Consider the following 27,014-nt stretch of genomic DNA (forward strand, 5'->3'; position numbering starts at 1 on the left):
TCATGGCATCTTGCATCCTACTAATCCCATGTGCAAAGCTGCATATGAGGAAACTTCAGTGGTACCTAAAAAACCTATGGTCTCAACACAGCCACAGTTTGTAAACAATAATACCATTGATTCCATGTCTTCAAAAGGAATTTCTGTGGTGGGCTCAAGCATGCCAAAGAAACACAGGTCTCCCATTCTGCAAGCCTCAAGCAAATCAAGTCATCACAACAGACGCCTCGGACTACGCCTGGGGGGCGTACATGACAGATCGGTGCATTCAGGGCAAATGGTCCCAAAAAGAAAAGCACCTACACATCCATCAAAAGGAATTGCTAGCAGTAATAAATTATATTACAGCTTTCAAAGACCTGCTGCATCCAGGCCAGCTATTGATAAGGACAGACAACACCACAGTAATGTGGTACATAAACAAACAGGGAGGAACCCATTCATACCCCCTATGCAGGCTAGCCATGTCTCTTTGGAACATGGCTCTGGAATTACAAATCGAACTTCAAGCACAGTACCTGCCAGGCAAGGAAAACAAGCTGGCAGACAACCTAAGCAGAAATATGACAGATCCACACGAATGGAAGTTGCATCCTCAAGTTTTTACAAAGATAATTCAAGCATGGGGAAGGCCAGACATAGATCTCTTTGCCTCCCACAGAAATCACCAATTGGCAAAATTCTGCTCAAGGACCTTTCGTCCACAGGCCTGGAAAGTGGACGCACTCTCTTTCAGTTGGACAACAATGTCAGTTTATGCCTTTCCACCTCTTCCTCTGCTGCCCAAAGTTCTATTAAAAACCAGAGCAGACAGACCAAAGATGATTCTCATTGCTCCAGACTGGCCAAGACAACACTGGTACCCACTCCTGAGGAGCCTGATGCATTCCCCACCGTGGATCCTGCCACTAATGCCTCTTCTACTGACTCAGCACAACTTCAAAACTCTTCACAGTCAGCTGAAAACACTCAATCTAGCCTCTTGGAAGATTCCTTAAAATCACAACAGACCCTACTCTCCAAGGAGGTGCAGGATGTCATTTTGGAGGCCAGAAGACCTTCTACTAGAAAAGCCTACTCCGCAAAATGGAAACGGTTTTGTGCCTGGAATGAGAAAAAGGGCCAGAATCCTAGAATACTGAATTTACCTCAAATATTACAGTACCTAGCTGAGAGGCTAAGCAGTGGACTTTCATTCTCCTCCATCAAAATCCATGCCTCAGCCATTTCTGCAGAATACAACACTGATCCTCCTTTATTCTCTCACCCCCTCTTAAGACAGTTCCTCAGAGGGGCTAAGAATATAAAACCCCCAAGGAAACAACCAATACCTGCTTGGGACCTCAATTTCATTCTAGAAAAACTGACCTTGCCTCCTTTTGAGCCAGCTGCTTCAACAGAACTGCAATATTTGTCCTGGAAAACAGCCTTCCTGCTGGCTATCACCTCAGCTTGCAGGGTTTCGGAACTACAAGCCCTCATGGCTGTGCAGCCTTTCATCATTTTCCATCAGGACAGAGTTTCCTTACGAACCAATCCTTCCTTTATGCCAAAGGTAGTATCCAGGGTAGCCTTGAATCAGGCCATCCACTTACCTACCTTTTACCCTAATTCTCAAAACAAAGGGGAGAGACTACTACATTCCTTGGACATTCACAGACAGCTATGTTATTATTTGGACAGAACAAAGCCTTTCAGAAAATCAGAGCAACTCTTTGTGTCCTATGCTACAGGAGCTCAAGGGAAGCCTATTTCCAAACAGACAATCTCAAAATGGATAGCCCACTGCATACGCTTTTGTTACTCTTTTCATGGTAAAACTATACCTGCAGGCATCAGATCTCACTCCACAAGGCCCACAGCTACCTCTGCAGCTTTCCTCAGGGGGGGTTCCTACCAAAGATATTTTGGAAGCTGCCACTTGGAGTTCTGTACATACTTTCTCCAAGCACTATCACCTACCATTATACTCCAAATCTAAAGCAGGCTTTGCCACTGCAGTCTTGCAGGGCATCCTGGCTCCTCCTAGTTCCACCTAGTGCCTCCCACCCCTTTTTTAGCTTTGGGATTCTACCCATCTGTTATGACTGCAGCTGTATGCACGATGAACATAGTACAGTTTTGTACCTACCATAAATGTAGATGTTCGAGTGCTAATACAGCTGCAGTCCAGGTTTCCCTCCCTCCTTCCCCTCTTGGGACAGGCCTAATAGCTAACACCTCCTCACACAACCTGATTGGGGTATTCTTTTATGGTGTATTTGCTTGCAACTACTGTTTTTTTTATTATATTGCATTGCATCATTACATAAATTTATGTATTGCCTTCCTTCTGGGGGCACCTGACATCTGGGGCAAGAAAAACTGAAGAAAATGGCGTCGGCTAGTTCTTATACCCCTGTCGCACTGATGTCGGGGAAGAAGCGACGACATCCGACGCCGGACCTAGACTTTGGAATTCGGCCGACCGAGGACCCGCCTGACGGCAGGAGAACCCATCTGTTATGACTGCAGCTGTATTAGCACTCGAACATCTACATTTATGGTAGGTACAAAACTGTACTTTGTGCAGACTCTGCAACAAGCATATAAAAAGCAAAGAGATTTTTTAACAAGAATTTCTTTGTGTGGAATATGTGCGACAAAGAGTGCAAATTAATAAAACTTGTTTAAAAAAATGTACAAAACATACACTAGTAGTAATTGGTGGTTGGGGGTGTAAGTTGTGTAATATTTTCCCAGTTAAGCTTCCATTAGATCACTAAGGTTTCACTTTTATGACTTAATATCTCTTAGGGGCAAGTACTACAAACGTCTACTCTCACTGTTGATTTATTGCCTAATTGTAAATTAGTAATTAAGAATTTGGTAGATGCTGTTACAAAGGTGGGTACATACATATCTATTCTGTTTTTAGTCTGTAACGTTCATTAATATTAAAATCCTGTTTTGGCTGTCTCTGATTCCTTTGTGTGTGTGTTGAGGGAAGCTTGTTACTGTGACTGCTGCATGTTTTGTTGTGTCATCTTTGCTGTGATTGCTGTCTGCAAACACTCCCACTCTTCTTTACAGAAGCAAACAGCCAGAACATTTTGGATGTTGGGTAATACAAGCCACTCTTGGCTTCCTATAAACAGAATTATGAAGGGGATGCCGATTGAGTTGTTACACTGCATTCTTCTCAGTGGACTGCTAAAACATTCTTGAGCAGGCTATAATCAAATATTTGTTCAAATTAGACATTTGTGTTTTGTGGGATTGCTAGTGGGTGGTCTTCCTGTTTGTTCTTGGGTTATTTCTATCAGTTTATTTATTGTATCTTGTACACTTTATTTAATATTTCGTAAGGTGATGTTAAGTTTATAGTGGCATCTGCCTATGAGACAGTTGGATGTCCTTCTATTCATATGCTGCTGTATCCATGCCATGGTGGAGTCTGCCTCTGATTAACTCCTATGTCTGGTCATTTTACAAAACATAGTTGCTACTGTGAAGGTACATTTGTCGACTCGCGTCTATCAGCGTATGTCGGGTGTAAACAGATGTCGAGAATAAAGTGGATGCTAGCACGCACCTACCTCAGTACTTTTCAGCCGCCTGTGTGACTGCCAGCTCTGTTCGTCGCTCACTAGGAGAAGTGACTTCATGCTCGTCTGTATTCAGATAACCAAACATCAATGGGGTACTTATCTTTTGCGTGTTTTGGGTTAATGTCAGGTAGAAAGGACAAGTGTCTGTGTGGAAGGCAAATTCCACATAAAGCCTCACATGAGCTCTGCCTTTTCTGTTTAGGCCAAGACCACGACCACACCACTTGTGAAATCTGTCAGGCTTTTGTTCCCAAAACTCTCAGGAGACGTCTTCCCACATTAAAATTATATCTAGAGAATCAGCACTTGAAATGCTTAACCAAAGACATGGACCCAACGTTGGGAATCTCGACGGAGCTGCCCACAAAAAAGGCCAAGAAATCTCGGCCTGATCCTACCGCTCACCCTGTATTCCGACCGTACCTCTCAAGGCTGGTGAAAGCCTGGATTCAAAGTCAGACTCCGCAGACTTTACACTGACGGGTACCCGGGAGAAAGTTGTCAAAGAAGCCTCTTGCACATCCCAGAGGGAGTCACAAGTGTCCGACTCGGGCACTGGCTCTGAAGGCTCACGTGGGGTTTCCCAAACTGTTATCTGCAAAGATGTTATTTCTGATGTTGTAAAGTGTCGCCCAGCATCTGGCCCTCCTTCCCTGCATCGCATCACAGACACATCAATGTAGAATGCCCCCAAAAAGAAGCAGCAAAAATCAAAACATATTGCTCCTTCTCAGCCATCCATACCATTCAACCAGGTGCCTGACTGGCAGGCCTTTATTCAGGGCCTACATAATGCCTTCCTTGCATTATGCCAGGCCTCTGCCCCTGCCCAGACCCCTTCCATTTCTTCTCCTAAAGGCAAAATAATAATTGATATTTCCTCTGAAGAAGAGGATTCTTCAGGGGATGAATCCCTAATTTACACATCCCAAATTATCTCCCCTCTAGGGTATGCTTCTCCAGAGGAGGAGTAAAATGGAACGGATTCCCCAGGAGGAAGACATTACCTTTGAAGAAACTATAGTGCAAATGAAGGACTTTTTAAATGGGACTTCAGTCAAGTTACTGAGACTCAAAAGAGGTATTATGACCTCTTACAAATGGAATCTCCTAATCTGTCTGCAGTTCCTCCCGTGCATCCTGTCTTTTTAAATGCCTTCCTGGCTGCCTCTAAAGCCCCAGATTCTCAACCCCCTCAAGACCAAATGGCTTCCTTTCCCCCAGTCCTGCAGGCCCTCCTCTCTCAAGGCACAATTCAAGAGGTACCTCCACAATCAAGAGGAAAAGGATTTCACTCCAGGATGTTCCTGGTCCCTAGGAAAGAAGGTCCCTGGAGACCAATCTTGGATTTGTCCCATCTAAACGTGTTCTGCCAAGTTCTCTCATTTTGGATGCTAACCCTTCCTACTCTCCTTCGCCTGATCCTCCATCAGGCCTTCATGGTGTCCTTAGATATAAAGGATGCCTACTTGCACATTCCTATCCATCCTCTTTTCAGGAAATTGCTTTGTTTTTCAGTGGGTTCTGCACATTTTCAGTTCTGTGCTTTACCATTTGGGCTCTCTACGGCCCCAAGAGTGTTTATGAAGTGCCTAGCCCCAGTCATTGCCTTTGTCAGATTGCAAGGGATTCAGCTCTTCCCCTGTTTGGATGATATCCTCATCCAGGCCCCGCCCACCTCAGTTGGTCCAACAACATCTAGACTTCACCATCTCCCTCTTGAGAGGCCTGGGGTTCACCATAAACCTTCAGAAATCCTCCCTGCCACCCTCTCAGGATCATGTGTTCTTCACAGGACAAATGATGGCTTGTCTCCCTCCAGACAAGATTCTGTCCCTCACATCCTATTTCCAGGAGATACTCCCTCTCCAAGCCCTGACAGCCAGGGAGTTTGAGGCTCCTGGGATTCATGGCCTTCACCATCCCCATGGTATCTTTAGCAAGGGTACACACGAGGAAATTCCAATGGTACTTAAAGACAATCTGGAAACAATACCTGCACCCTCTGGAGTTTATGGTACCCTTGCTTCCATGCCTTTCCAGGGAACTAAATTAGTGGATTGCCCAGATCTCTGCCAACCCAGGCCTTCCCCTATAACCCCTGCTCATCAACCAAGATCTGTTCACAGATGCTTCAGACATAGGTTGAGGACCAACCTTAGGAGAATGGAGAGTGAGAGACAATTGGACTCTGGATCAGCAGAGGTAGCACATCAATGTCAAGGAGATGAGAGCCTTGATATTGCCCTTCTAAATCTTCAGTGATCAAATTTTCCAGGGGTGCTGAGGTGGTACACAGACAATACCACTGTGCTGTGGTCCATCAACAGACGGGGGGGTTCTACCTCCTGTGCACATTGGCTCTGTAGGCATGGGGAATCGCCCAACAGAGACAAGTAAACCTTCTAGCCGTCTACATACCTTCTGCAGAAAATGTGATGACAAATGCTCTAAGTAGGACCCTGACGAAATCCTACGAATGGATGCTAAACAGGGATGGGTTCCTGGACCTGATCCATTGATTGGGTATACCTCAGGTAGACCTTTTTGCCTCCCCCATGAACAGATGACTCCCAACCTTCTGCACCAGGATACCCTCTCCCTGAGCATGGAGGGTGGATGCTCTTTCCTTCCCGGAAGGGGATGTTCACTTTATGCATTCCCCCCTTCCCACTCTTACAAAAAGTTCTGCTGAAGATTCAGAAAGAACAACCTCAAATCTTATTGGTGACCCCCTTTTGGCCATGGTAGCATTGGTTCCCCCTATTAGATCATCTAGTCAAGTGCAATCACCACAAGTTACCCTACCAGATGGACCTGTTTACACAGGAGAAGGGAACTCTCATAACCCCCCAAATATCCACCCTGAACCTTACATTGTTGGTGATTGGGCATTGATTCCCTTCAGACACCTTTACGTAGAGGATATGCTTCAGGTTCTGCAGGAGGCCAGAAAACCCACTACTAGAAAATGCTATCTATCCAGGGGCAAAGGTTTTCTGTTTGGTGTCTAAAACAAAATATCCAGCCACTGACGGTAGAACCTCCAGTGGTTTGGTCTTAACTGTGTGAACTGATGAACACTGGACTGCCTTACTCTTCTATTAAGGCACACCTATCTGCCATCTCAGCATGTCTACACCCCCCCCCCCACCTTCCAGACTGGAAGTTAAGCTATTTTTGAATGGGGTACTACACCTTAGACCTCCAAGGAAGCCCATCCCCCCCCTTGGGATCTAAATTTTGTATTGGAAAAATTAACCTTACCACCCTTTGAGCCAGCCAAGGACTGATCTCTCCAACACTGTACTTGGAAAACTATTGTCTAGGAGGCCATTACTTCAGCCAGACAGGTCTCCTAACTGCAAGCCCCCTCATGGCCTGTCCTCCTTTTACAGTATTCCACAAGGACAAGGTTTGTTTATGCACTAACCTATCCTTCATGCCCAAAGTTAATGAACTTTCCCTGAATCAGGCCATCAGTCTTCCTACCTTCTTCCCTTTGCATAAACCTTTGCTGAAAGGATCCTTCACTCCATGGATATGCATAGACAATGCTCCACAAAAAGAATTAATTCACAAACGTGCAAGCTAGTAATGCAAACTTTTTATTCCATAAAGCACTTTTCGTCTGGCTGGATAGCTAGAATTCTTCAGATGCAATTAAATATTCAAAACACGGTATATAACATGAACATCAGTCAGCTGATCCACCCACGTTTAAGGCATTTTTGGCTTAGGCTGTGAGGGTATGTATATGCATTAGTTGGTGTTGATCAGCTCTTCTAATTAGTAGGGCGGATCAGGTGACTGATGTTCATGTTATATATTGTGTTTTGAATATTTAATTGCATCTGAAGAAGTCTAGCTATCCAGACAGACGAAAAGCGCTTTATGGAATAAAAGGTTTGCATTACTAGCTTGCAAGTTCGTGGATTTATTCTTTTTGTGGAGCATTAGTTGGTTTGTTGCTGCTGTTTTTTCCTGGTATGTACATAGACAACTCAGATACTATTTGGCAAAGACCAAATCCATCCGTAAATCTGACAGGCTGTTTGTCTCCTTTCACACACGAGCCCTGGGACACACGGTTTCCAAGCAAACTATTTCCTCCTGGATCTCTAAAACTATTTCCTTTTGCTACACAGCCCATGGCAAAAGGCTTCCCTTCCCAGTGAAGGCACACTGCACTAGGGCTGTGTCCTCCTCTGGTGCCTTCTTTAAGGGTTTGGATACAGCTGCCATTTTAAAAGCAGCTACATGGTCATCCATCCACACTTTCACTAAACCCTGTATGTTGAACATCATTTCTGGGTCCAGAGCAGGATTTGCCAGGACATTTCTTCAGGGCTTTGTGGAAAATGCATGTATTCCTCCACCCAATTCTTAATAGCATGAGCTTTTGCAGTCTCCCTCATGCTACGGATACAGCTGCATATGAATAGAAGGACGTAGTATAGTTGTGTAAAATCTTGCCATAACCTTAGATGTCCTTCTCCTCTGTATGCTGCTTTATAGATGTTATGTGATCCTATCTCGCCTACATTCTGTACTGATGGGCTCGGAGCCGATCCTCGGCTCCGACTCGGCACACTAGGCTATAGAGCGAAGCCTCTTATTGGCTGAGCTATTCTATATCCCAGGATGCACCACCACTACTTCCCCAGATCTCGTTTGCCGCTTACAAGCTAGGACATGGTCTCGAACTTGGCTGAGCTAAGTGCTTTTTTTCTGAAAGTTTTTTTGTCAGGAAATTCCTTAATCTTTACCCAAAAGCTGTTTTAACAGCTATCGTTGTGTATAAGTGTGTTTTTGTGAATTTTTTGTGGTAAATTTGTGTGACTGGACAGGGAAAGGTTTCCGTTTAAGTTAGAGGGGCCTTCCCCTAGTCTTTAGTGAGTCTTCTTGTTTTTTCGGAGAGGTCAAGTACCTGTTTGAGTTAGAGGGTTCTTGGCCCTCTTTTTGGTGTATTTGTATTTGTTTAAGTTTCTTGGGCTTTCGCCTATCGTTTAAAAAAAAAAAAAAAAAAAAAAAAAAAAAAGGTTTTATTGTTGTGAAAATCTTTGTGCTGAGTTACATACATTGTGTTTTTCTCTGTTATAGTGAGTAGTCTACAGGCATTATGTCTAAGGAGCATAGACCCTCAGGATTCAAGAAGTGCACGACATGCAACTACAAAATGTCCATCATGGACGATCACTCCTTATGCGTGTACTGTTTAGGCGCCAAACACCTTCAGGAGTCCTGCAGCGTGTGTCACGCTTTTTCCTCTAGGGTCCTCCAAGAGAGGAAGAATAAATTGATCTTAAAAGGGCTTATCAAACCCTCCTTCGAAGAGGGCTTATCTTCCTCTTCCTCTCCAGCTAAGAAAAAGAAATCGTCGGCTCCGACCAGCCTGTCGGAACCGACCACTAAAAAATCTAGGCAGGCTTCTCCATCGGCTCCACGGACTTCGGAGCCGAGGGCGGAACGGTCTGCCTCGATGCCTCCTGCCTCGACTCCTCTGGTTTTGGAGCCGATGGCTGGGGCTTCGAGAGGCGGGTCACCTTCATCAGCTCCACTGATTTTGGAGCCGATGAGGGTTGCCGGCTCAGACTCTTCCCCTTCGGCGCCGAAGCCCTCTTCGGCACCGAGGGAAATTGCTATGGAATCTCCCTCGGCACCGATACTGATAGAGTCTATTCGGAGCCGGTCCCCCAGTCCTTCGGAGCCGATGGAGAAGTCTGTTCAGGCCCGGTCGGTCTCCTCCCGATCTTCCAAGATGTCGGATTCGGACATCGACAGGGTGCTCCTAAGACTGTTTCAGTCTCCTGTATTCCAGAAATTAGTTTCGTCTCCAGCCCATTCGGCTTCGGAGCCGATGGCCCACCCTGTAGTTCTGGTTCCTCCTCCAACAGCCTCAGCACCATTGGAGCCGGTGCTGGTGGAGCTGATGGAAGTTTTTTGGGTCGGCTCCGACCCTTACTCCAACCCCGGCTCTCGAGTCTGAGTTCGGTACACGGACCTCCTCGGTTGGCCCCGGGGGGGACGCTTCGGGACCGATGTTTTCGGTTCCTAGCCTTCCTCTCGGTGCGTCGGCTGAGGGGGTGCCGTCTACTGTTGTGGCCCCGGGGGTTGGACCTTCCCAGGACTCTGGCGGTCCGGCCTTCAGGGCCATGAGGAGTGCTTTGGCCAAATCCTCTTTGGCTACCTCCACGGTCTCACCGGCACCTTCCCTACACACGGAGACTGGATCTTTTGTAGTCCCCCTGTCGCTAGACAGCGGAGCCCCGGGGCCTGAGGTCACCCCAGTGGGGTTTCCCCCCCTCCTGGAGGTCCCTCTGAAGCTTCTTCGGAGGCACCCCCAAGGAAAAGACTGTGCAAGAGGAAGCACGTCGACTCCCCCGATGAGTCTCTCACGTCGGACACCGATCTTGATGATGTGGAGGGGTCCCCTAAGTCGTCCTCAGATGATGTCTCCTTTGCAGACATCTTGGAAGCCCTCAAACAACGAGGCGGCTGGCATTCCAAACCTCCTTCCGCTGACGAGTCGGTGTTCCTCAAGGCCTTTGGGGCTCAGCCCTCCACCTCCTGGGTGTCTCCGCCCTTTGACGAGCTCCAAGATTTGATCTGTAGAAGGGCATGGGAGCATCCAGACTCTGTGGAACCGGTGCCTGCTCGCCCAAATAAATTCTTATCAGCACCCCCAGAGAAGGAGTTTCTGACCAAAGGTGTGGCTGTAGATGCCCTGGTGGTGGCATCTGCTACCCAACAAGATGTAGCAGAGGCTTCGACGTCCGTCCATCCTCCTAATAAGGAATCTAGGAGCATGGACCGGTACGGGAAGCGCACCCTCAGTTCAGCGGCCTTTACCTTAAGGTCCCTGAACTATTTGACGCACTTCACTAGATTTCAGAGGGATCTGATCAAGGAGCTTTCAGATACCCTCTTGGGTAACCTACCTGAGCAGCTGGCCCAGACGGTTGGCTCTCAGTTGGCTACGCTGTCATCGATATCAAACTCGTCCATGAGGCTCATTTCATATGCAGCCGAGGGGGTGAGTAGAGCGGCGGGTACGGGTGTTGCTCTACGGAGGCAAGCCTGGCTCTGCCTGTGTCATTTTGCGGAAGCCTTTAAGTCTTCCTTTGCCGACGCTCCCTTTGATGGGTCCTCTTTGTTTGGACCCAAGGTAAAGGACACATTGACCCGCTGTGAGCAAGAAGGTAAGACATTGACTGCCGTAGGGGCACGATTTTCCACTCCCTTTCGGCCTTACCCCAAGGCTAAAAGAGGAGGGAAAATGTGGTTCCGTAAATCCCAGAAGTCTTATCCCTCGCAGCAGGACGATCCCCCTTCTAGAGGCAGAGGAGGGGGAAATTTTTCTGGAAGACCCCGTCCCAGAGGCGGCAGAGGCCCCCGCAACACTGGAGACCGCGAGTCCTTTCATGGCTCTTCAACCTTCCACAATCCCTGAAGGATTGCCCGACTGTGCAGCTCCGGAGTCAGTCGGGGGTCGTTTTTCGAGGCACCTATAAGCCTGGGAAGGTATCACTCAGGACCGATGGGTGCTTCGAATCATCACCGGAGGTTACGCCATCCCCTTTTCACACCCCCCTCCGCCGTCCTAGAAAATCCCGGACCCGCCACCCAGTCAACGGGAAATCGCAGCCTTAGAAATCTCAAAGCTGCTTCAAAAAGGAGTCATCCAACCGGTCCCCGCAGACCAGATCGGATTAGGGACTTACTCAAGATTCTTTTTGGTGCCAAAAAAGACCGGGAACTTGAGGCCCATTTTGGATCACAGCAACCTAAATCGTCCAGTCAGGAAGTCCAAGTTCCGAATGGTCACCTTACAATCCATTCTCCCATTGCTGGAGAAAGGTGTTTGGATGTGCTCCATAGATCTCAAGGACGCCTATTATCACATCCTGATAGATCAGGCATCCAGGAGACATTTGCGCTTCAGCCTGGGAGACAGTCATTTTCAGTTCTGCGCACTGCCCTTTGGTCTCACCACAGCCCCCAGGGTGTTCACCAAATGTTTGGCGGTCGTGACTGCTCACCTGAGGAGTCTAGGATTCCAGGTGTTTCCGTATCTGGACGACTGGCTCCTAACTGCTACCTCCAGGCGTCTACTATTACAGAACCTAGCAGCCACCATATCACTAGGCACTTCCCATGGAATCACCTTCAATTGGCCAAAGTCTGTGTTGCTGCCATCTCATTCCGACGAGAGTCTCCTTCACATCAACATTCTAGAAATGAGAGGTGCTTCTATCTCTACAAGCCCTCCACGATTACCTCCCTCAGGGCGTAATTGCCATTCAGTCCGACAACATGTCAGTAGTCTGGTATCTGAACAAGCAGGGAGGGACCAGATCCTACCCCCTTTGCAGAGAGGCCATGAGAGTTTGGGAATGGGCAGTGGCGACCAGACGTTTTCTGGTAACGACTCATATCCCTGGGAGATCCAACGTGATAGCAGACAGACTAAGCAGAACTATTCTCTCTCCTCACGAGTGGTCTCTGAACGATGCAGTGGCAACTCAGATCTTCAGCAGATGGGGAACTCCTTGTTGCAACCTTTTCGCAACCCCGCTGAATGCGAAGTGCAGAAAATTCTTCTCTCTCACTCCAGCTCCGGGGGAGATTCCCATGGACGCCCTAGCCTATCCTTGGCCCATTGGTTTGCTTTACACCTTCCCTCCGGTTCCCCTCCTTCCCAGAGTGATCCAAAAGGCGACTCACTCAGGGAGCAAAATGATTCTAGTTGCCCCTTACTGGCCTCATCAGGTATGGTTTCCCTATCTTCGGAAGTATTCTCTGGACAGTCCATGGTTCCTGGATCAGATCCCGGACCTATTAATTCATCAGTCGGGACAACTCCATCAGTCCCTTCACTCTTTGAAGTTAACAGCTTGGCTCCTCCTCTTCCGACTATAGTCAGAGATCATACTTTAGACCCGGAAGTCATATGCATCTTATCCTCTGCCCACAAGTCTGCCACTAGGAAATTGTATTCTAGCAAATGGAAGAGATTTGCTATTTGGGCTCAACTCCGGGGTCTAGATCCCATCACTGTCCCAGTGTCAGAAGTCCTGAAATTTCTAACTTCCTTATTCAATCAAGGTTCTTCAGTCTCTACCATCAAGGTCCAATTGGCAGCTATTTCCAATTTTCATGAATCTATAAACCCACCTTTGATGAGCAACAGATTGTGTAAAACCTTCATAAAAGGTGCTGTGCTTTTACGACCTCCGATTTCTCATCCTGCTCCTCCGTGGGATCTCGATGTGGTATTACATGCCTTAACCTCCTCCCCCTTCGAACCGGCAGCAACCTGTGATTTGAAATTCCTTTCTTGGAAAACTGCCTTTCTGGTCGCGATTACTTCAGCCAGAAGGGTTTCAGAGCTTCAAGCTCTATCTGTCAGACCACCGTACCTGGTTTTTCACAAAGATAGAGTATCCCTCAGGCCTAACCCATCCTTTGTCCCTAAAGTTTGTTCCAGTTTTTGCCTACAACAGTCATTAGAACTGCCAGTTTTCTCCCCAAAGTACTCAAACAAAGCAGAATACATCTTCCACACATTGGATGTTCACAGACAATTGTGATTTTATTTAGATAGGACCCAACAAACACGGAAAACAGATCAATTGTTTGTGTCCTTTTCGGACAATAAATTGGGCAAAGCCGTCACAAAGGTCACTATTGCCAAGTGGATCAGGGACTGTATTAGTCAGGCTTATTCCTCTTCTAAAAAAGAGCTTACAACCTCTGTCAAAGCTCACTCTACAAGAGCTATGGCTACTTCAATAGCATTCCATTCTAAGCTTGCCATTGGCGACATTTGTGCTGTGGCTACATGGTCTTCTCCGCACACCTTCATTTCCCACTACAAATTGGATGTGGCATCTCAGGGGCGAGCTTCATTTGGTTCCACAGTTCTCAGGAGTGTTTTCCAGTGAGCCACCCAGGAATCAGGTGCTAGGGACGCTGTCCCATCAGTACAGAATGTAGGCGAGATAGGATCACATAACATCTTTTAGTTATGTACTTACCATAACTTTAGATGTTTGAGATCCATCTCGCCTACATTCCTAATAACCCACCCTCCTTCCCCCTGCCTTGGAGATCAGAAGAGACCGGACAGTCCGAGTACTATCGTTTCATCTTGAAACATCTGGCAATGTTATATAAACAGTTATGTGTGTGTGCATGAGTGCGGACAAACAAGATCTGGAGAAGTAGTGGTGGTGCATCCTGGGATATAGAATAGCTCGGCCAATAAGAGGCTTTGCTCTATAGCATAGCATGCCGAGTCGGAGCCGAGGATCGGCTCCGAGCCCATCAGTACAGAATGTAGGCAAGATGGATCCCAAACATCTAAAGTTATGGTAAGTACATAACTAAAAGTTTTCCACCCTGCCTTCCCTCTGACACTTGCCTGACTCCTGAGTACCCACTCCATATTCGCTGGTTTCCCGCGGCATTCAGTTCTGAGGTAGGTGCTTGCTGACATCCGCGTTATTCCTGACTTTCTTTTATGGCTGATGTACACTGAGAGACGTGGGCCATCAAACATACCTTCGCAGTAGCAACTATCTTTTGCAAAATGTCCGGACGTACAAGTAAACCAGAGGCAGACTCCCACATGTTATGGATACGGCAGCATACAGAAGAGAAGGACATTTTACACAACTATACTTTTTCTATGGTTGTCCTTTTCTCTAGCTGCCACCATCCAAGCATTTGGGCCCCCATGTCATAGGCCTGCTGCACCTAGCCTTCCTGATTTGTAATGAATGCAAAAGTAATTTAACTGTCTGACCAGCTAGTTGGGGTTACTCCTATAAAAATATAAAAAGTAATTTAACTGTAGGTCTCTCAAAATGATCTGTACCTGTATTTGTACTTCTCCTTTTGAAGTAGAACTACATGTATTTTTTTAGGATATGTGGCAAACGTTTGAAGAATGTTCTTGACTGAAAGTTCAGGATTCTTTGTTTAGTATGTTAGAACAACAGCGTCATTCAGAGGAAAAACACATTTTGAGATGGACAGAGATGCCTGTTTGTATAGTGTAATTCTAGACCACTTAGGCTTGAAGAAAGTTCTTTGATAACGTTATTTTTATTTATTTATTTTTTTGTCCTGGAGTAGTTTGATGCAAGGCAGTTATTACCTTCTAGTATTGGATAATCTCACATTTTCATATTGAATTTCTGTTTGCAAATTTGTCTGTAACCCATTTTTTAGGGATGCCTGAATTGCCATTGGGTTCAGTCTTTTTATGGAAGCTTGACTGCCATTTTTCCACTTGGTATTCTAATTTGAGCTGTTTTCTGGACTGGTAGCTAAGAAGGGCAATGTTGTCCATTCCTTTGTTATAGATGCTGATGATGATCTGTGATGAAAAGTAGCGTTTTGCAGAAATCTGTGAAAAATTTGCATTTTTGTGTCATAAATGCATTTTGAAATAGAAATTTCTGTTAAGAAAAAGCTGCAGTCATTGGCCTTGATGTAATTCAGAGATTATTTAATCATGTCAGACGTTTCTTTTATTTTTTTTTGACACATGAAAAGGGTCATGCATTAGCACTCCAAGAAATATTTTCATCATCGCAAAGCTGCACGTAGCATTTTCCAGTAGTGTAGTACCGTAATGTCAAATGTAGAAGTAATCTGTAGTTGCATAAGCTTGGGAAGGTACTGTTTATTTGATGTAACATACAAAGGAGAACTCACTTGTGACAGAAATAGGTGCTGTTTGTGTCAGTTCCCTTATCACATTAGTTAGTAAATAATAAGTAAAACTTAGGGGGAAGAAAGGACATTCTTTAAGTGAAGAATGGCACCATTGGTACTTGAGTAATTTGGTTGATGACTGACCAGATGAATTGATTGAGCCAATGACCATATTTCAGCCTTCTGTCTGTGTTCTTCTTTAAGACGAAAATGTAAGGGATAAGAAATGGTATAAAATTATTTTCTCATTGCATCTAATTTTGCTATTTATTGATTTATGTGTTTTTCCTACAGAGGTGAAAAGTACATGGGGATGTGGGTAGATGATCTTCGTCAAGGATGTGGAGTTGTGGTGACGCAGTTTGGTCTCTACTATGAAGGGATGTTTAGTGCCAACAAAATGATGGTGAGTGATTGTTTTTTTCAAGGTAAATATAATTGTAATGCCACTGGTGTGGTATATTTAGCCCAGTGTCAAAATTGCCCCCAGTTCTATATTGGGAAAACTGATAGGCACTTTAGAAAGAGAATATATGAACATTTATATAGCATTAATAAGAAAGATGTAAACAATGCTCTAGAGAAACATATTTTTGAATGTCCTGAGCATTCATTTTTGTTTCTTGTTATTGAACAAATACACGCTAATATTAGAGGTGGGCCAGTATCCGTGGAGTTAGAACTTAGAGAATTATGGTGGCAAGTATTAACTAACGCTTACACCTATCCCGGTTTAAATGAATACAGTTCCATTAAATGTATTTTGCAGCTTAAGGCCTTAAATAGATGTTAAATGACCAATTGTGTACTAGTTTTAATATTGTTATACGTTTTAATATACTTTTATATATTTATATGCTTTTATATGTTAATTAATGTAATTAAGTTTTGTTAAAAGTGAAATGAACTTTATGTAGAATGAAATATGTTCTTGTGATTGCATTGTGATTTTAATGGACAATATCTTTTTTAAATGTTTTACAGGATATGATGTCATTGATGTGGAGGGTTATTTAAACTAAGTCAGTTAACAACTGTGTTTGTCTGAGGAAGTTTGTGAATTTTTACATTCGAAAGCACTTTTAATAAATTTAATTAGTTCTAGTCCGGTGAATGCCCTTTGCCTGTTTGTTTCTTTAAGTCATATTCTTATCAAAAATAGGTTTATGAGCAGTAAACAACATCTCTGCTTAAATGGAGTAAAAAGTTTCAATACCATTCAATTTAATTTCTGAATATGTTATCATACGTCTGTCCAAAACATTTTAATACACATTCCTCACTATCTTCTTTTTCATAATCATTTTCTTTAACTGTGGTCAATGGCATTTTTCATTACTATTTTTAATATGCACAGTTTCCACTTTAATAATTTTTCTAGATGCAGAAAGCTTGAAGATCATTTTGCTCATGAATAAAATGCATAAAAGAATAATTATAACTGCAGTAAGCATGAAGAATTTTAAGAGACTTTCTCCCAATCCAGAAAACATACTTGTCAACCAATACCCATTGAGAGCTGTTGGCTTCTTTAGCATGAGACAACTCTGCAACCTTTTGTGTAAATTCTAGATGACTATTAACAGTGTGTTCATTATCTGGTATAACTGAGCAGCACTCCATTTGAATGGGCATGCACATACTTCCCTTAAAAGCAAAGGTGAAATCCAATGACATTTGATTCTGCAGCACTACACAGTGCACAGCAGTCATTTAATAGTAATTTGAATTAGTGATTATTTACTGATTCAGAAGTTGCATTACTCAAGACCTCCAGTAATTTTGTCAGTTTTCTCATTTCCCAAATTGATTTCACTGCCTCTAGTCAGGAAAAATATCTGCCCCAGAGATAAGATCGCCACCCATATCCATGTGCGAAATTCTTTCAAATCCAGTCTATTCTAAATTGTGATAAGTCTGAGCGCTATCTTCATGAATGAAATTTTAATGTCCTTTGTCTCCCTCTTTCATTATGAATTTTCCCACTGGGTAAAGTCTCTCTATGTAGCACAGCTGGAATAAATTGACCAATGTAATACATCCTGACTAGAATGCTGGTAACCAAGAGGTAAGCTTTATTTCCACATGTATAATGGAACTCATGCAATGTGGTCGTGCCCTGTCCTCCAACCCTATTATACACTCGCTGGATAATATTACAGCTACTCTACCCCACGAGAAGTGTTCCATTTTTAACGTAACATGTATACCCTTTTACGTTTATTGATAATTGGAGTAGAACCAATGTAAAGGGGGTAACAATGCCAAGAGTGATGTCTGCCCATTTTGTTTTTGGGTACTAAAATTGTTCCAACTGCTGCTCCTGCTTGTGTCTCTGTTACTGTAAAAAAACAGAATGCTCCCATCATTTACTGTTAGTATATGTGTACACACCCAGCAGTTACTGACATTCATTGTCTTTGCATAAGTATACAATGTGTCAGAAAAAGTATTAAACTTCGGATGCCAATCTGATGATATCTGTTCAATTTTAACCATGAGTTTATTTCTCATAAAAAAAAATGTTCAGTACTTAAGCATTCCAATGGTGTATGATGAAAGAAGGAAATATAATAGAAGGTGATGAATACCAAATCAGCTATTCCAGTAATAAAAAACATGCAAATATAGAGCAGGCCAGGGTTAGAGAGGATTTTCAAACATTTGCAAACAAGGTCAATTCATTTTCTTTTTAAAGTTCATATATTGTCTATTCCCAAACAGTTTTCACATTGAATTGTGTGCTGATGGAAGTCCTATGAGCAGTGCTTGGTTGCCTGACTCCTTTCCAATTCCTGGAGCAATTCCCACTCATCATGTGTTGTACGTGATGTTGCTGAATGACAAGGCCTCCCTTTCTGTCACATTTACCTCCCTTTTTTTATTTCTTTTGTGGAATGAGATTGGTTCATCATCAGTAGTGGGTAGAATGGTGCTGTTGTTAGTGTCTTGTTAGTATTCACTGTTAGGGAGGGCCTTATCATTTGAATAATGAATCCAGAAAGATGATTCTTTACATCAGATGGCAGTAACTGCTGTAAAGAGAAGTAGGAGGGGTCCTTTTCATCTTGGCTGAAGGTCCGCTTTTGAACCTGCAGTTTCTTCTTCCCTGCAACATTGTACTTAGAAGACTGTATTGTTGGTGGCTGTTACTTTTGCCAAGAGTTTCTCTGAACTTCAAGAAATCATGGCAGTTCCTCCAGGGAAGGGGGTCTCTAAATACCAGCTCTTCTTTTATGCCCAAAGTGCTTAATAAATTGTCCTTGAGTCATTCCATGCATCTTCTTTCTTTGTTCCCTTCTTCTCAGTGTCTTAGCAAGGGTGTTCTTCACACCTTGGTTTTACTTAGGTTTATAGCTGTTTACTAGGGTAAGCCTAGCCATGCATCCCAAATCTCTGACTAGTTCTGATACCCTTGATAAGTGTAAGCAGGGACTTGGGAGATGAAACACTTATAAACATGGGCCTGGGAGTTGAACTATTTACAGGCTGCCTGTGTCCATTGGAGGCAGGTGCCAAACCAGGGATGAATTTCCTGTCCCCCATCCAGTTGTCCAAATTACACTTGAATTGGGTTAGCAAGGAACTATGCATGTTCTTTTTGTTTCACTGTCGCAGTCATCACACTTGGGTTATCTGCCTGCAGGTAGCCCTCAGTTGGCCCGCATACCAGAGTCTTGGGATTTCTGCGTTGGATGCTGTCACCTCTTCCATGACATCAGGTCGCCAGGGGTGTAAAACATGCAGCCGATGCCATTACATCAGCTTTTCTTGCCCTGTGGGAGCCTGAAGCAGAAGCACTTTGCAAGTGCCAGTCAGCCGCTACCTGAAATTTTTACTTTTCGAGTTTCAAGCCTGAAGTCTTCTAAAGCCAAGTACCTCATTGGAGATCCTTTTTTCTTGCTCTAACCGATGTCAGAAAAAGTTAACAGTTGTCTTGCCTGTGGAAAGCAAATACCTCAGAGATTTTCATTCTTACTGCTTAGGCCCAGACCACGACGTTCCTCGTTGTCAGTTTTGTGCCTTGTTTAACACCCTAACTATTCGTCGTTGGGCTATCTTTGTCGCTAAATTCTTTCGCTGTCATTCTCTGTATTCTGAAATGGCTTCAATAAGCCATCTGACTACCGATCTTCCGAAAAAACGTAAGGATAAAGACAGAGACAGACCACATAGGTCTAAAACTGCCAACAATGCTTTCGTTAAGTTAGTCGCCAGTCCACCAGTACTCAGTGAGGCGTTTTTGCAGCCCCTGATACCCACTTCTATAGACTCGCAGGCCTCTGCTGAAACCCATTCAGAGTCCAGTATGCCGCGAGATGCTTCTTCATCTATGGAACCTGCAGATGTCTCTATCTTGGATGGGTCCGGAGCCACTGAGCAGGCACCAGCTTCTGAGGGTGTATTCAGACCTTCCGATGTTCATATTAAACCGACTACTTCATTTTTGACTAAAACTACTGAGTTTCTCAGGCCCAGAGTTCGCACTACGCCCAGGAAACCGATGACCAAACAGCATCCTCAAGCTCCCATGCCACAGAAGCAAATGCTTAGAATGGCTGAAGACCTTATTAGTTTAATTAGGGGAAGCCAGCCATCCCCATCTAAAAGACAAAGAATTTATCTTCCTTCTGATTCTTCAGATCATGAGTCCGATGACTCTGATCCCTCTGATTACCAGGACATACCCTTATCTACCTATGAGGATTCTGATGCAGAGGATTCCATTCCCTCTGCCACCCCTCCAGAGGACTTTTCTTTCAGTGAAATCTTGCATATCTTAAGAGAGCATTTCTGCTGGGAATGCCAGAACTACACACAGTCCAAAAAGAGACTTAGAGAATTTTTTAGATTTGCCTCAGCACAGGCCTCTAGCTATAGCCTCTGTCCTGGATATTGTAGATGATGTCTTCATGGAATCCAGTCTTACCCCTGATACTTTACCACTAGCTCCTAGAAAGCCTGACAGGTACTACAGAGTACCTTACTCTCACAAATTTATCTTTAAAAACCCCTGTGCGGATCCAGAGACCATTTCCCAGGAACCTAAAGGTATTAAGGCTACTACGGCCAAAAACCCTACCCCTTCGGACAGGGATTCTAGGGCTTTAGACAGATGGAGTAAGAAACTATATACCTCTGCAACTCTTGCCATCAGGACTTTAAATTGCCAGTTTCACATGTTGAAAATACCAGCAGCATATTATGCCACTAATTAAACAAAAAATGCTGTTGATTCCTGATTGTGCAGAAAATAAAGATTTACAAGAGTTAATGCATTGTGCAAACCAAGTTAGTAAACATACTTTGCAGTGTAGTTTTGATGCCTTAGGAGCATCTTGCAGGGCTGCTGTCACTGGGTCTGTACTGAGAAGGCATGCTTGGCTGAAGGAACAAATCTTGCCAGACCACGTCAAAGCAAATTTACTAGATGCTCCATTAAACCAAAAATGTTTGTTTGGCCCAAATGCAGAAGTTGTTATTAAAAAGATGGGAGGAAAAAGCTAAATCTATGAAAACTGTTAAAGATTTCTTACAGGTACAGCCACCTAGATTCAGTAGGCAATGGCCTTCTAAAAACTGGTCCTTTCCAGTCCCTCCCAGACCTTCTCAGTCCAAACCCAGGGGCAACAGACCACCAAGACTACAGTCTCAGGGTATGCAGAGAGCTAAACAATGGAGTGCTCCCTCCTCAAAGAGTGGTAAGCCACCCCCTTTATGGAAAAAGTTCACAATGACTTATCGATCATCCTTCCCAGCCAGACCCAAGTATTTGCATCCCTAGCAGGAAAACACGCCCTGCATGCAAAAAAACTGAAAGCACATTACCCAGGACCAATGGGTCCTAAACATTGTATCCCAGGGATACATATTCTACTTCCACTCACTGCCAACCCCAAGCGGGTTGCCAGACCTTCCTCCAAACCAGTGGGCAGAGGCTCAAAAGCAAGTACTTTCTCTTCATAGTATCAGGGCTATTCAGTCTGTTCCAGTAGAGCAAAGAGGACAGGGTTTCTACTCCAGACTCTAACTGGTGCCCAGAAAAGAGAACGCCTGGCACCCTATCCTGGATCTGTCCATTCTCAATACCTTCCTGGTGGTACCAAAATTCAAAATGCTTACACTCCAGCAGCTGCTTCCTATGCTAGCCAAGGACTCCTGGCTGGTCACCCATGATTTAAAAGAAGCTTATCTGCACATCCCTGTGAGGGAATCTTGCAAGAAATATCTATGTTTCAGGGCAGGCTCTATGCACTTCCCTTTGGCTTATCTACTGCACCCAGGATATTCACAAAGTGCCTGGCTCCAGCCAATGCATTTTGCAGGCAGAGAAATATTCAAATTTACCCATACCTGGACGATTGCCTGATTCAGGTGGACAGTCAGGAATTGCTACTTCAGCACCTGACATTTTTAAAGAGACTCCTAACTTCTCTGGGTATACCATCAATGAAAAGATGTCACATCTGGTACCCACCCAAAAGATTATATTCCTGGGAGCAAGCTTCAGCACAACTTCCCAGATGGCATTCCTCACTCAAGAAAAGCAGGTTTATTTGACAAATTACTTCAAACTACTGGCCACCCAAACCCAGCTATCTGCAAGAAAAATACTGCAAGCCCTAGGGTTCATGGCCTCTTGCATTCTACTAATTCCATATGCAAGACTGCATATGAGAAAACTTCAATGGTATTTAAAAGGTCTCTGGTGTCAACATTTTCAGGACCTGGAAACACTGATTCCTATCATTCCTTGTCTAAGGACAGAGTTCCTTTAGTGGGCAAAGGCTTGCAAGCACAACAACGGACTCCCTTCCTCTCAACCCTTCACCACCCAAACCCTGACAACGGATGCATCAGACTATGCATGGGGGGCTCACATGGCAGGCAAATGGAGCCCAGGACAAATTCACCTGCATATCAATCAAAAAGAAATGTTAGCTGTACAGAATGCTCCGACAGCCTTCAAATACCTTATCCTTCTAGGACAACTCCTGATAAAGACAGACAACACCACAGTTATGTGATACATAAACAAGCAGGGGGGAACTCATTCCTATCCACTCTGCAGGTTAGACATGGCCCTGTGGAACACAGCTTTGAGCAATCAAGTGCACTTGCAAGCTCAGTTCCTGCCAGGCAAACAAAGTTCACTGGCAAACGACTTAAGCAGAAATCTACTGGACCCACACTAGTTGAAACTGGAACCCAACTCATTCAAACTTCTAATGCACAGCTGGGCGACACCAGATGTGGACCTCTTTGCTCCCCCCCCAAACCATCAATTGAGCAAATTGTGCACCAGAAATTCCCACAGCCAAGCATGGAAAGTGGGTGCCCTATCCTTTACATGGGGAAAAACTCTCAATCTATGCCCTTCCCCCTCTGCCCCTCCTCTCAAAAGTACTACTCAAGATCAAACAGAACAGACCAAAGACAATCCCTATTGTACCAGACTGGCCGCTCCAGCACTAGTACCCACTCCTGCGCAGTCTGACAGCAGTGTCACCCTGGCACCTACATCAGACCCCTTCTCTGCTATCCCAGCAGGAGGGACAGATTTTACATCCTCAGCTGCAAACCCGGAACCTTGCAGACTGGCTTATTCCCTGTATACACCACCAGCAACCCTCAGCAAACAGGTGCTGGATGTCATCCTTGAGGCCAAGGAGGCCTAGTACTAGGAAATCCTATTCAGAAAAGTGGAAAAGATACTGTTCTTGGAGCCAGTCTCAAGGAAAGGATACAGCCGTGCCCACCTTACCTCAAATCCTAGATTACCTAGTAGAGCTGCTCCACAAAGACCTATCCTTCTCATCAATTATGATTCATGCCTCTGCCATTTCAGCTCGTTACAATACTGAGCCACCTCTCTTCTCTCACCCTCAGATCAAACAGTTCCCGAGGGGAGCTAAAAATTTAAGACCCCTGAGGAGAGCTACCACTCCTGCCTGGGACCTTAACTTTGTACTAGAGAAGCTCACACTTCCCCCTTTTGAGCCTACTACTACAGCGAAGTTAAAATGTCTCTCTTGGAAAACAGCCTTAATTCTAGCCATCACTTCAGCAAGAAGAGTGTCTGAGTTGCAGGCTGTTATGGCTGTGGAACCCTTCATTATTTTCCATGCGGACAGCGTTTCCCTTGGGACTAACCCATCATTTATGCCCAAGGTGGTATCCCGTGTGGCTTTAAACCAATCCATCCATTTAACAACCTTCTTCCCTAATCCTCAGAATAAAGGGGAAAGGATCCTGCACTCCTTGGACATGCACAGACAGCTCAGGTTCCACCTTGACAGGACTAAGCCTTTCAGAAAAACTGACCAGCTGTTAGTCAGCTTTGCTACAGGGGCAGAGGGCAAGGCCATTTTAAAGCAAACCATTTCCAATTGGATAGCACACTGCATCCATTTCTGCTACAAACACCATGGAAAACCTTTCCCACAGGGGATCAAAACTCATTCACTAGGACTGCCTCAACCTCTACAGCATTTCTCAGGAGAGTCCCTACCAGGGACATCCTGGAAGCTGCAACCTGGAGTTCTGTACACATCTTCACCAAGCACTACCACTTACCTGTCTTTTCTAAATCCAGAGCTGGATTTGCCACAGCAGTCTTACAAGGCCTGCTAGCCAGCCCTAATATTTCTTGACTGCCTCCACCCTTCCTCAGCTTTGGGAATCAACCCAAGTGTGATGACTGCAACAGTGAAACACGAAGAACATAGTACAGATGTGTACACTTACCATAAATGTAGATGTTCGAGTGTATTCACTGTTGCAGTCCTAGTTACCTTCCCTCCAGCCCCCTAACTTATCTATGCTTTTTACCTTTGCTCTTTTTGGCCATATCTTAAGGCTATGGTATTTACGTTTTGCTGGTGGTTTTCCACACCATTTATTGCTTCCTATTTTGGGGGCTCCTGACATCTAGGACAAGAAAAACTGATATAATGGCATTGGCTGCGTGTTTTATACCCCTGACGGTCTGACGTCATGGAAGAGGTGACAGCATCCAACACAGAAATCCCAAGACTCTGGTAATCAGGCCGACTGAGGGCTACTTGCAGGCAGATAACCAAAGTGTGATGACTGCAACACTGAATACACTCAAACATCTACTTTTATGGTAAGTGTACACATCTGTACTTTCACATGGCTGGGGAGCCAATTCCAGAGATGGGGTAGTGTTTGGGATACATTCTCGGCTGGAGTGCCTATTGTGTGGAGTCTGCATGTCCTCCCCGCAGTCGAGTGGCCTCCGAAAGACATGCGTGAATGGGCGTGCCTTCGCTGAAGGTTAGGCGTTGGGCTGGCAACTCAGCACCATAAAAATCGACTACCAATCATTAGTGGACTGGAGTTCCGCTGTGGCAACCCCTAACCGGGAAAAGCCGAAAAGACAAACAATTTGTCTCTCCAACAGGTACTATTTATGTCACAGGCAAGATTTAATCCTTTAGAAAGGGTAATAATGGTGTTGTTTGTTTTACAGATATGTAAGAGATCCTTCCATTTGGGCTCTGACAATACCTTGTATGCCAGGCATAGATCTCCCCTGTAGAGGACAGAACACAAGGATAGGGCCCTCAGCAGTCTGCATGGGACATGTTACTCATGCCCTATATTTTTTTAATGAGGAACCTCTGTGGACGTTCTAGTTGTTGGATGTGCCTGATTAGGTACATACCAAATGGAGCATTGTACTCGGTGATAGGTTGGATGAATGCCGACTACAGTGAAACAATGACTTCCTTGGACCTACATGCCATGCCTTTGTTTATAAGTTGCACAGCATAGAATGATTTCCTTATTACTGTAGACATGTGATGGTCAAAGGCTAGATTACTGTCTGTGTTCCCTAAGTTCCTGACTGCTGGGTCAACTCTAAGGATTGTGTTGTTAGTGTGATAGTCATCAGTGGTGGTGACTTTCTGAAGGATACTGTTATGCATTTCTTGGCGTTTAGTTTTAGTCCATGACTCTGACACCAGTTGTTTGACTGTGTTAGCCTTTCCTGGAAGATATTTGTGTTGGTGTGGGATTCAATGACTGCTCCTAATTTGCAATCATCTGCAAATTTAGTGAGCCAGAGGGCATTGGCATTGGCCTTGACTTCAGAGAAGTAAATGCCAAAAAGGAGCGGTCCTTGGACCAGTTCCTGAGGGACTCCACTTGTGACTGGACTGTTTGTAGAGGTGGACTCCCAACTAACTTCCTGGGTCCTGTCTGTGAGCCAATTGGCTGTCCACCAAGTGACATAAGGGTTTGTACCTAAACTCGAGTTTGTCAACACTGCCCAGGGGGGTATTCTGTCAAATGCCTTAGCCAGGTCAAGGTAGGTAGTGTGAACCATTTTGCACTCATCCACTGCTTTGGTGACCTCGAAGTCCACCAGGTTGACTGGGTATCATCTCCCATTGACAAAACCAAATTGGGTTGGGCCCAGCGTGTAGAGATTTACTGTATTATTATTATTGATCATTTTCACGATAATTCTTTCCATGACTTTGCATATGAGATTAGTGAGACTTATGGGTCTGTAGTTTCTAAGGACTTTAGGTGGCCCACCTTTGTGCAGAGGTATGACTGTTGCTGTTCTCCATTCATGAGGTGGAAAGCCTGTTTGGAGGTTAGTTAAATAGCAGTTCCACAGGGCCTGATAGGTCATGTTTCATGCTATTTAGAAGGCATCCTGGGATATTGTCTATGCCCATTGATGCAGTGTTCTTGGCCTTACATATAGCATTAAGGACCTGTTCCCTAGCAATAGCAGGAGGAGTTGTACTTGATGGTATTTCATGAGGGAAGGTTGAGGGGAAGAGAGGGGTAAATTTGGAGCTGGATTTATTTGCCGTTAGGTTTGCTATATCTTCTGGCTTAGTATAGGTGGCTTCATTTGCAATGAGCTCTGCACAGAATTGTGTATTACCTTTAAGGTTGCAGACATAGCTAAAGGATACCTTGTGGTTGTCCTTGGCCTGGGCTGCCAAATTTACATATAGACAGCTCAGGTATTACTTCAGCAAGACAGAGCATACCAGGAAAATCTGGGCAGCTTTTTGTTCCCTTTCATGCCAGAAAACTGGGTTTTGTGTTATCTAAGCAAACCACCTCTTTCTGGACTTCTAAGGGAATTTCCTTTTGCTATTATTTTCAAGGAAGGCAGCAATTCTCTTCTGTTTGTGCTCATTCTACCAGGGCAGTGGCCCCTTTTCATGCTTTTTTCAAGGGTCTAGATACTATAACCATCTTGGAAGCTGCTACTTGGTCTTCTCTTCACACTTTCACCTAACACTACAAGCTGGATGTCATTTTTATGTCCTGGGTAGGTTTTGCCAGGGCCATCCTTCATGGATTTTTGAGTGCTCTTCTATAGCTTTCTGTTCACATATTTTGCAGTAGCTTTGTAATCTCCCAAGAGTAAAGAATACTGCAACAGTGATAAGGGAGGATGTAGGTACATTTGTGTAAGATCTTACCTGAACATTGGATGTCTTACTTCTTACTGTTGTAGTATTCTGTCCCTCCCTCCTATCTGTTGTTATTTTGTTGTTTTCCTTCTGGCCAAAGTCTTTCTTTAATCATTTTCTTTGTCCCTTTCTGGATGAACGTGTGGATGTTCTTCATTCCACATTGCTGCAGTCCTAACTATTGGGTAGTCCGCTGTCCAGTCGGCCCGAATACCAAAGTATA

General features: G+C 44.6%; 1 protein-coding gene across 2 annotated transcripts in view; it reads left to right on the top strand.

Annotated features, from left to right (window-relative positions):
• ALS2 (alsin Rho guanine nucleotide exchange factor ALS2) overlaps positions 1–27,014 on the top strand; it is a 2,167,716-nt gene that overhangs the window by 1,509,711 nt on the left and 630,991 nt on the right. For both annotated transcript variants that reach the window (XM_044075110.1, XM_044075111.1), the window contains one exon: positions 15,612–15,723. In XM_044075110.1, coding sequence (XP_043931045.1) covers positions 15,612–15,723 — 112 coding nt within the window. The remainder of the gene's footprint in view (positions 1–15,611; positions 15,724–27,014) is intronic.

Source organism: Protopterus annectens, chromosome 6.part0, assembly GCF_019279795.1.
Source record: "Protopterus annectens isolate FY-2018-M chromosome 6.part0, PAN1.0, whole genome shotgun sequence".
Taxonomy (NCBI): domain Eukaryota; kingdom Metazoa; phylum Chordata; order Ceratodontiformes; family Protopteridae; genus Protopterus; species Protopterus annectens.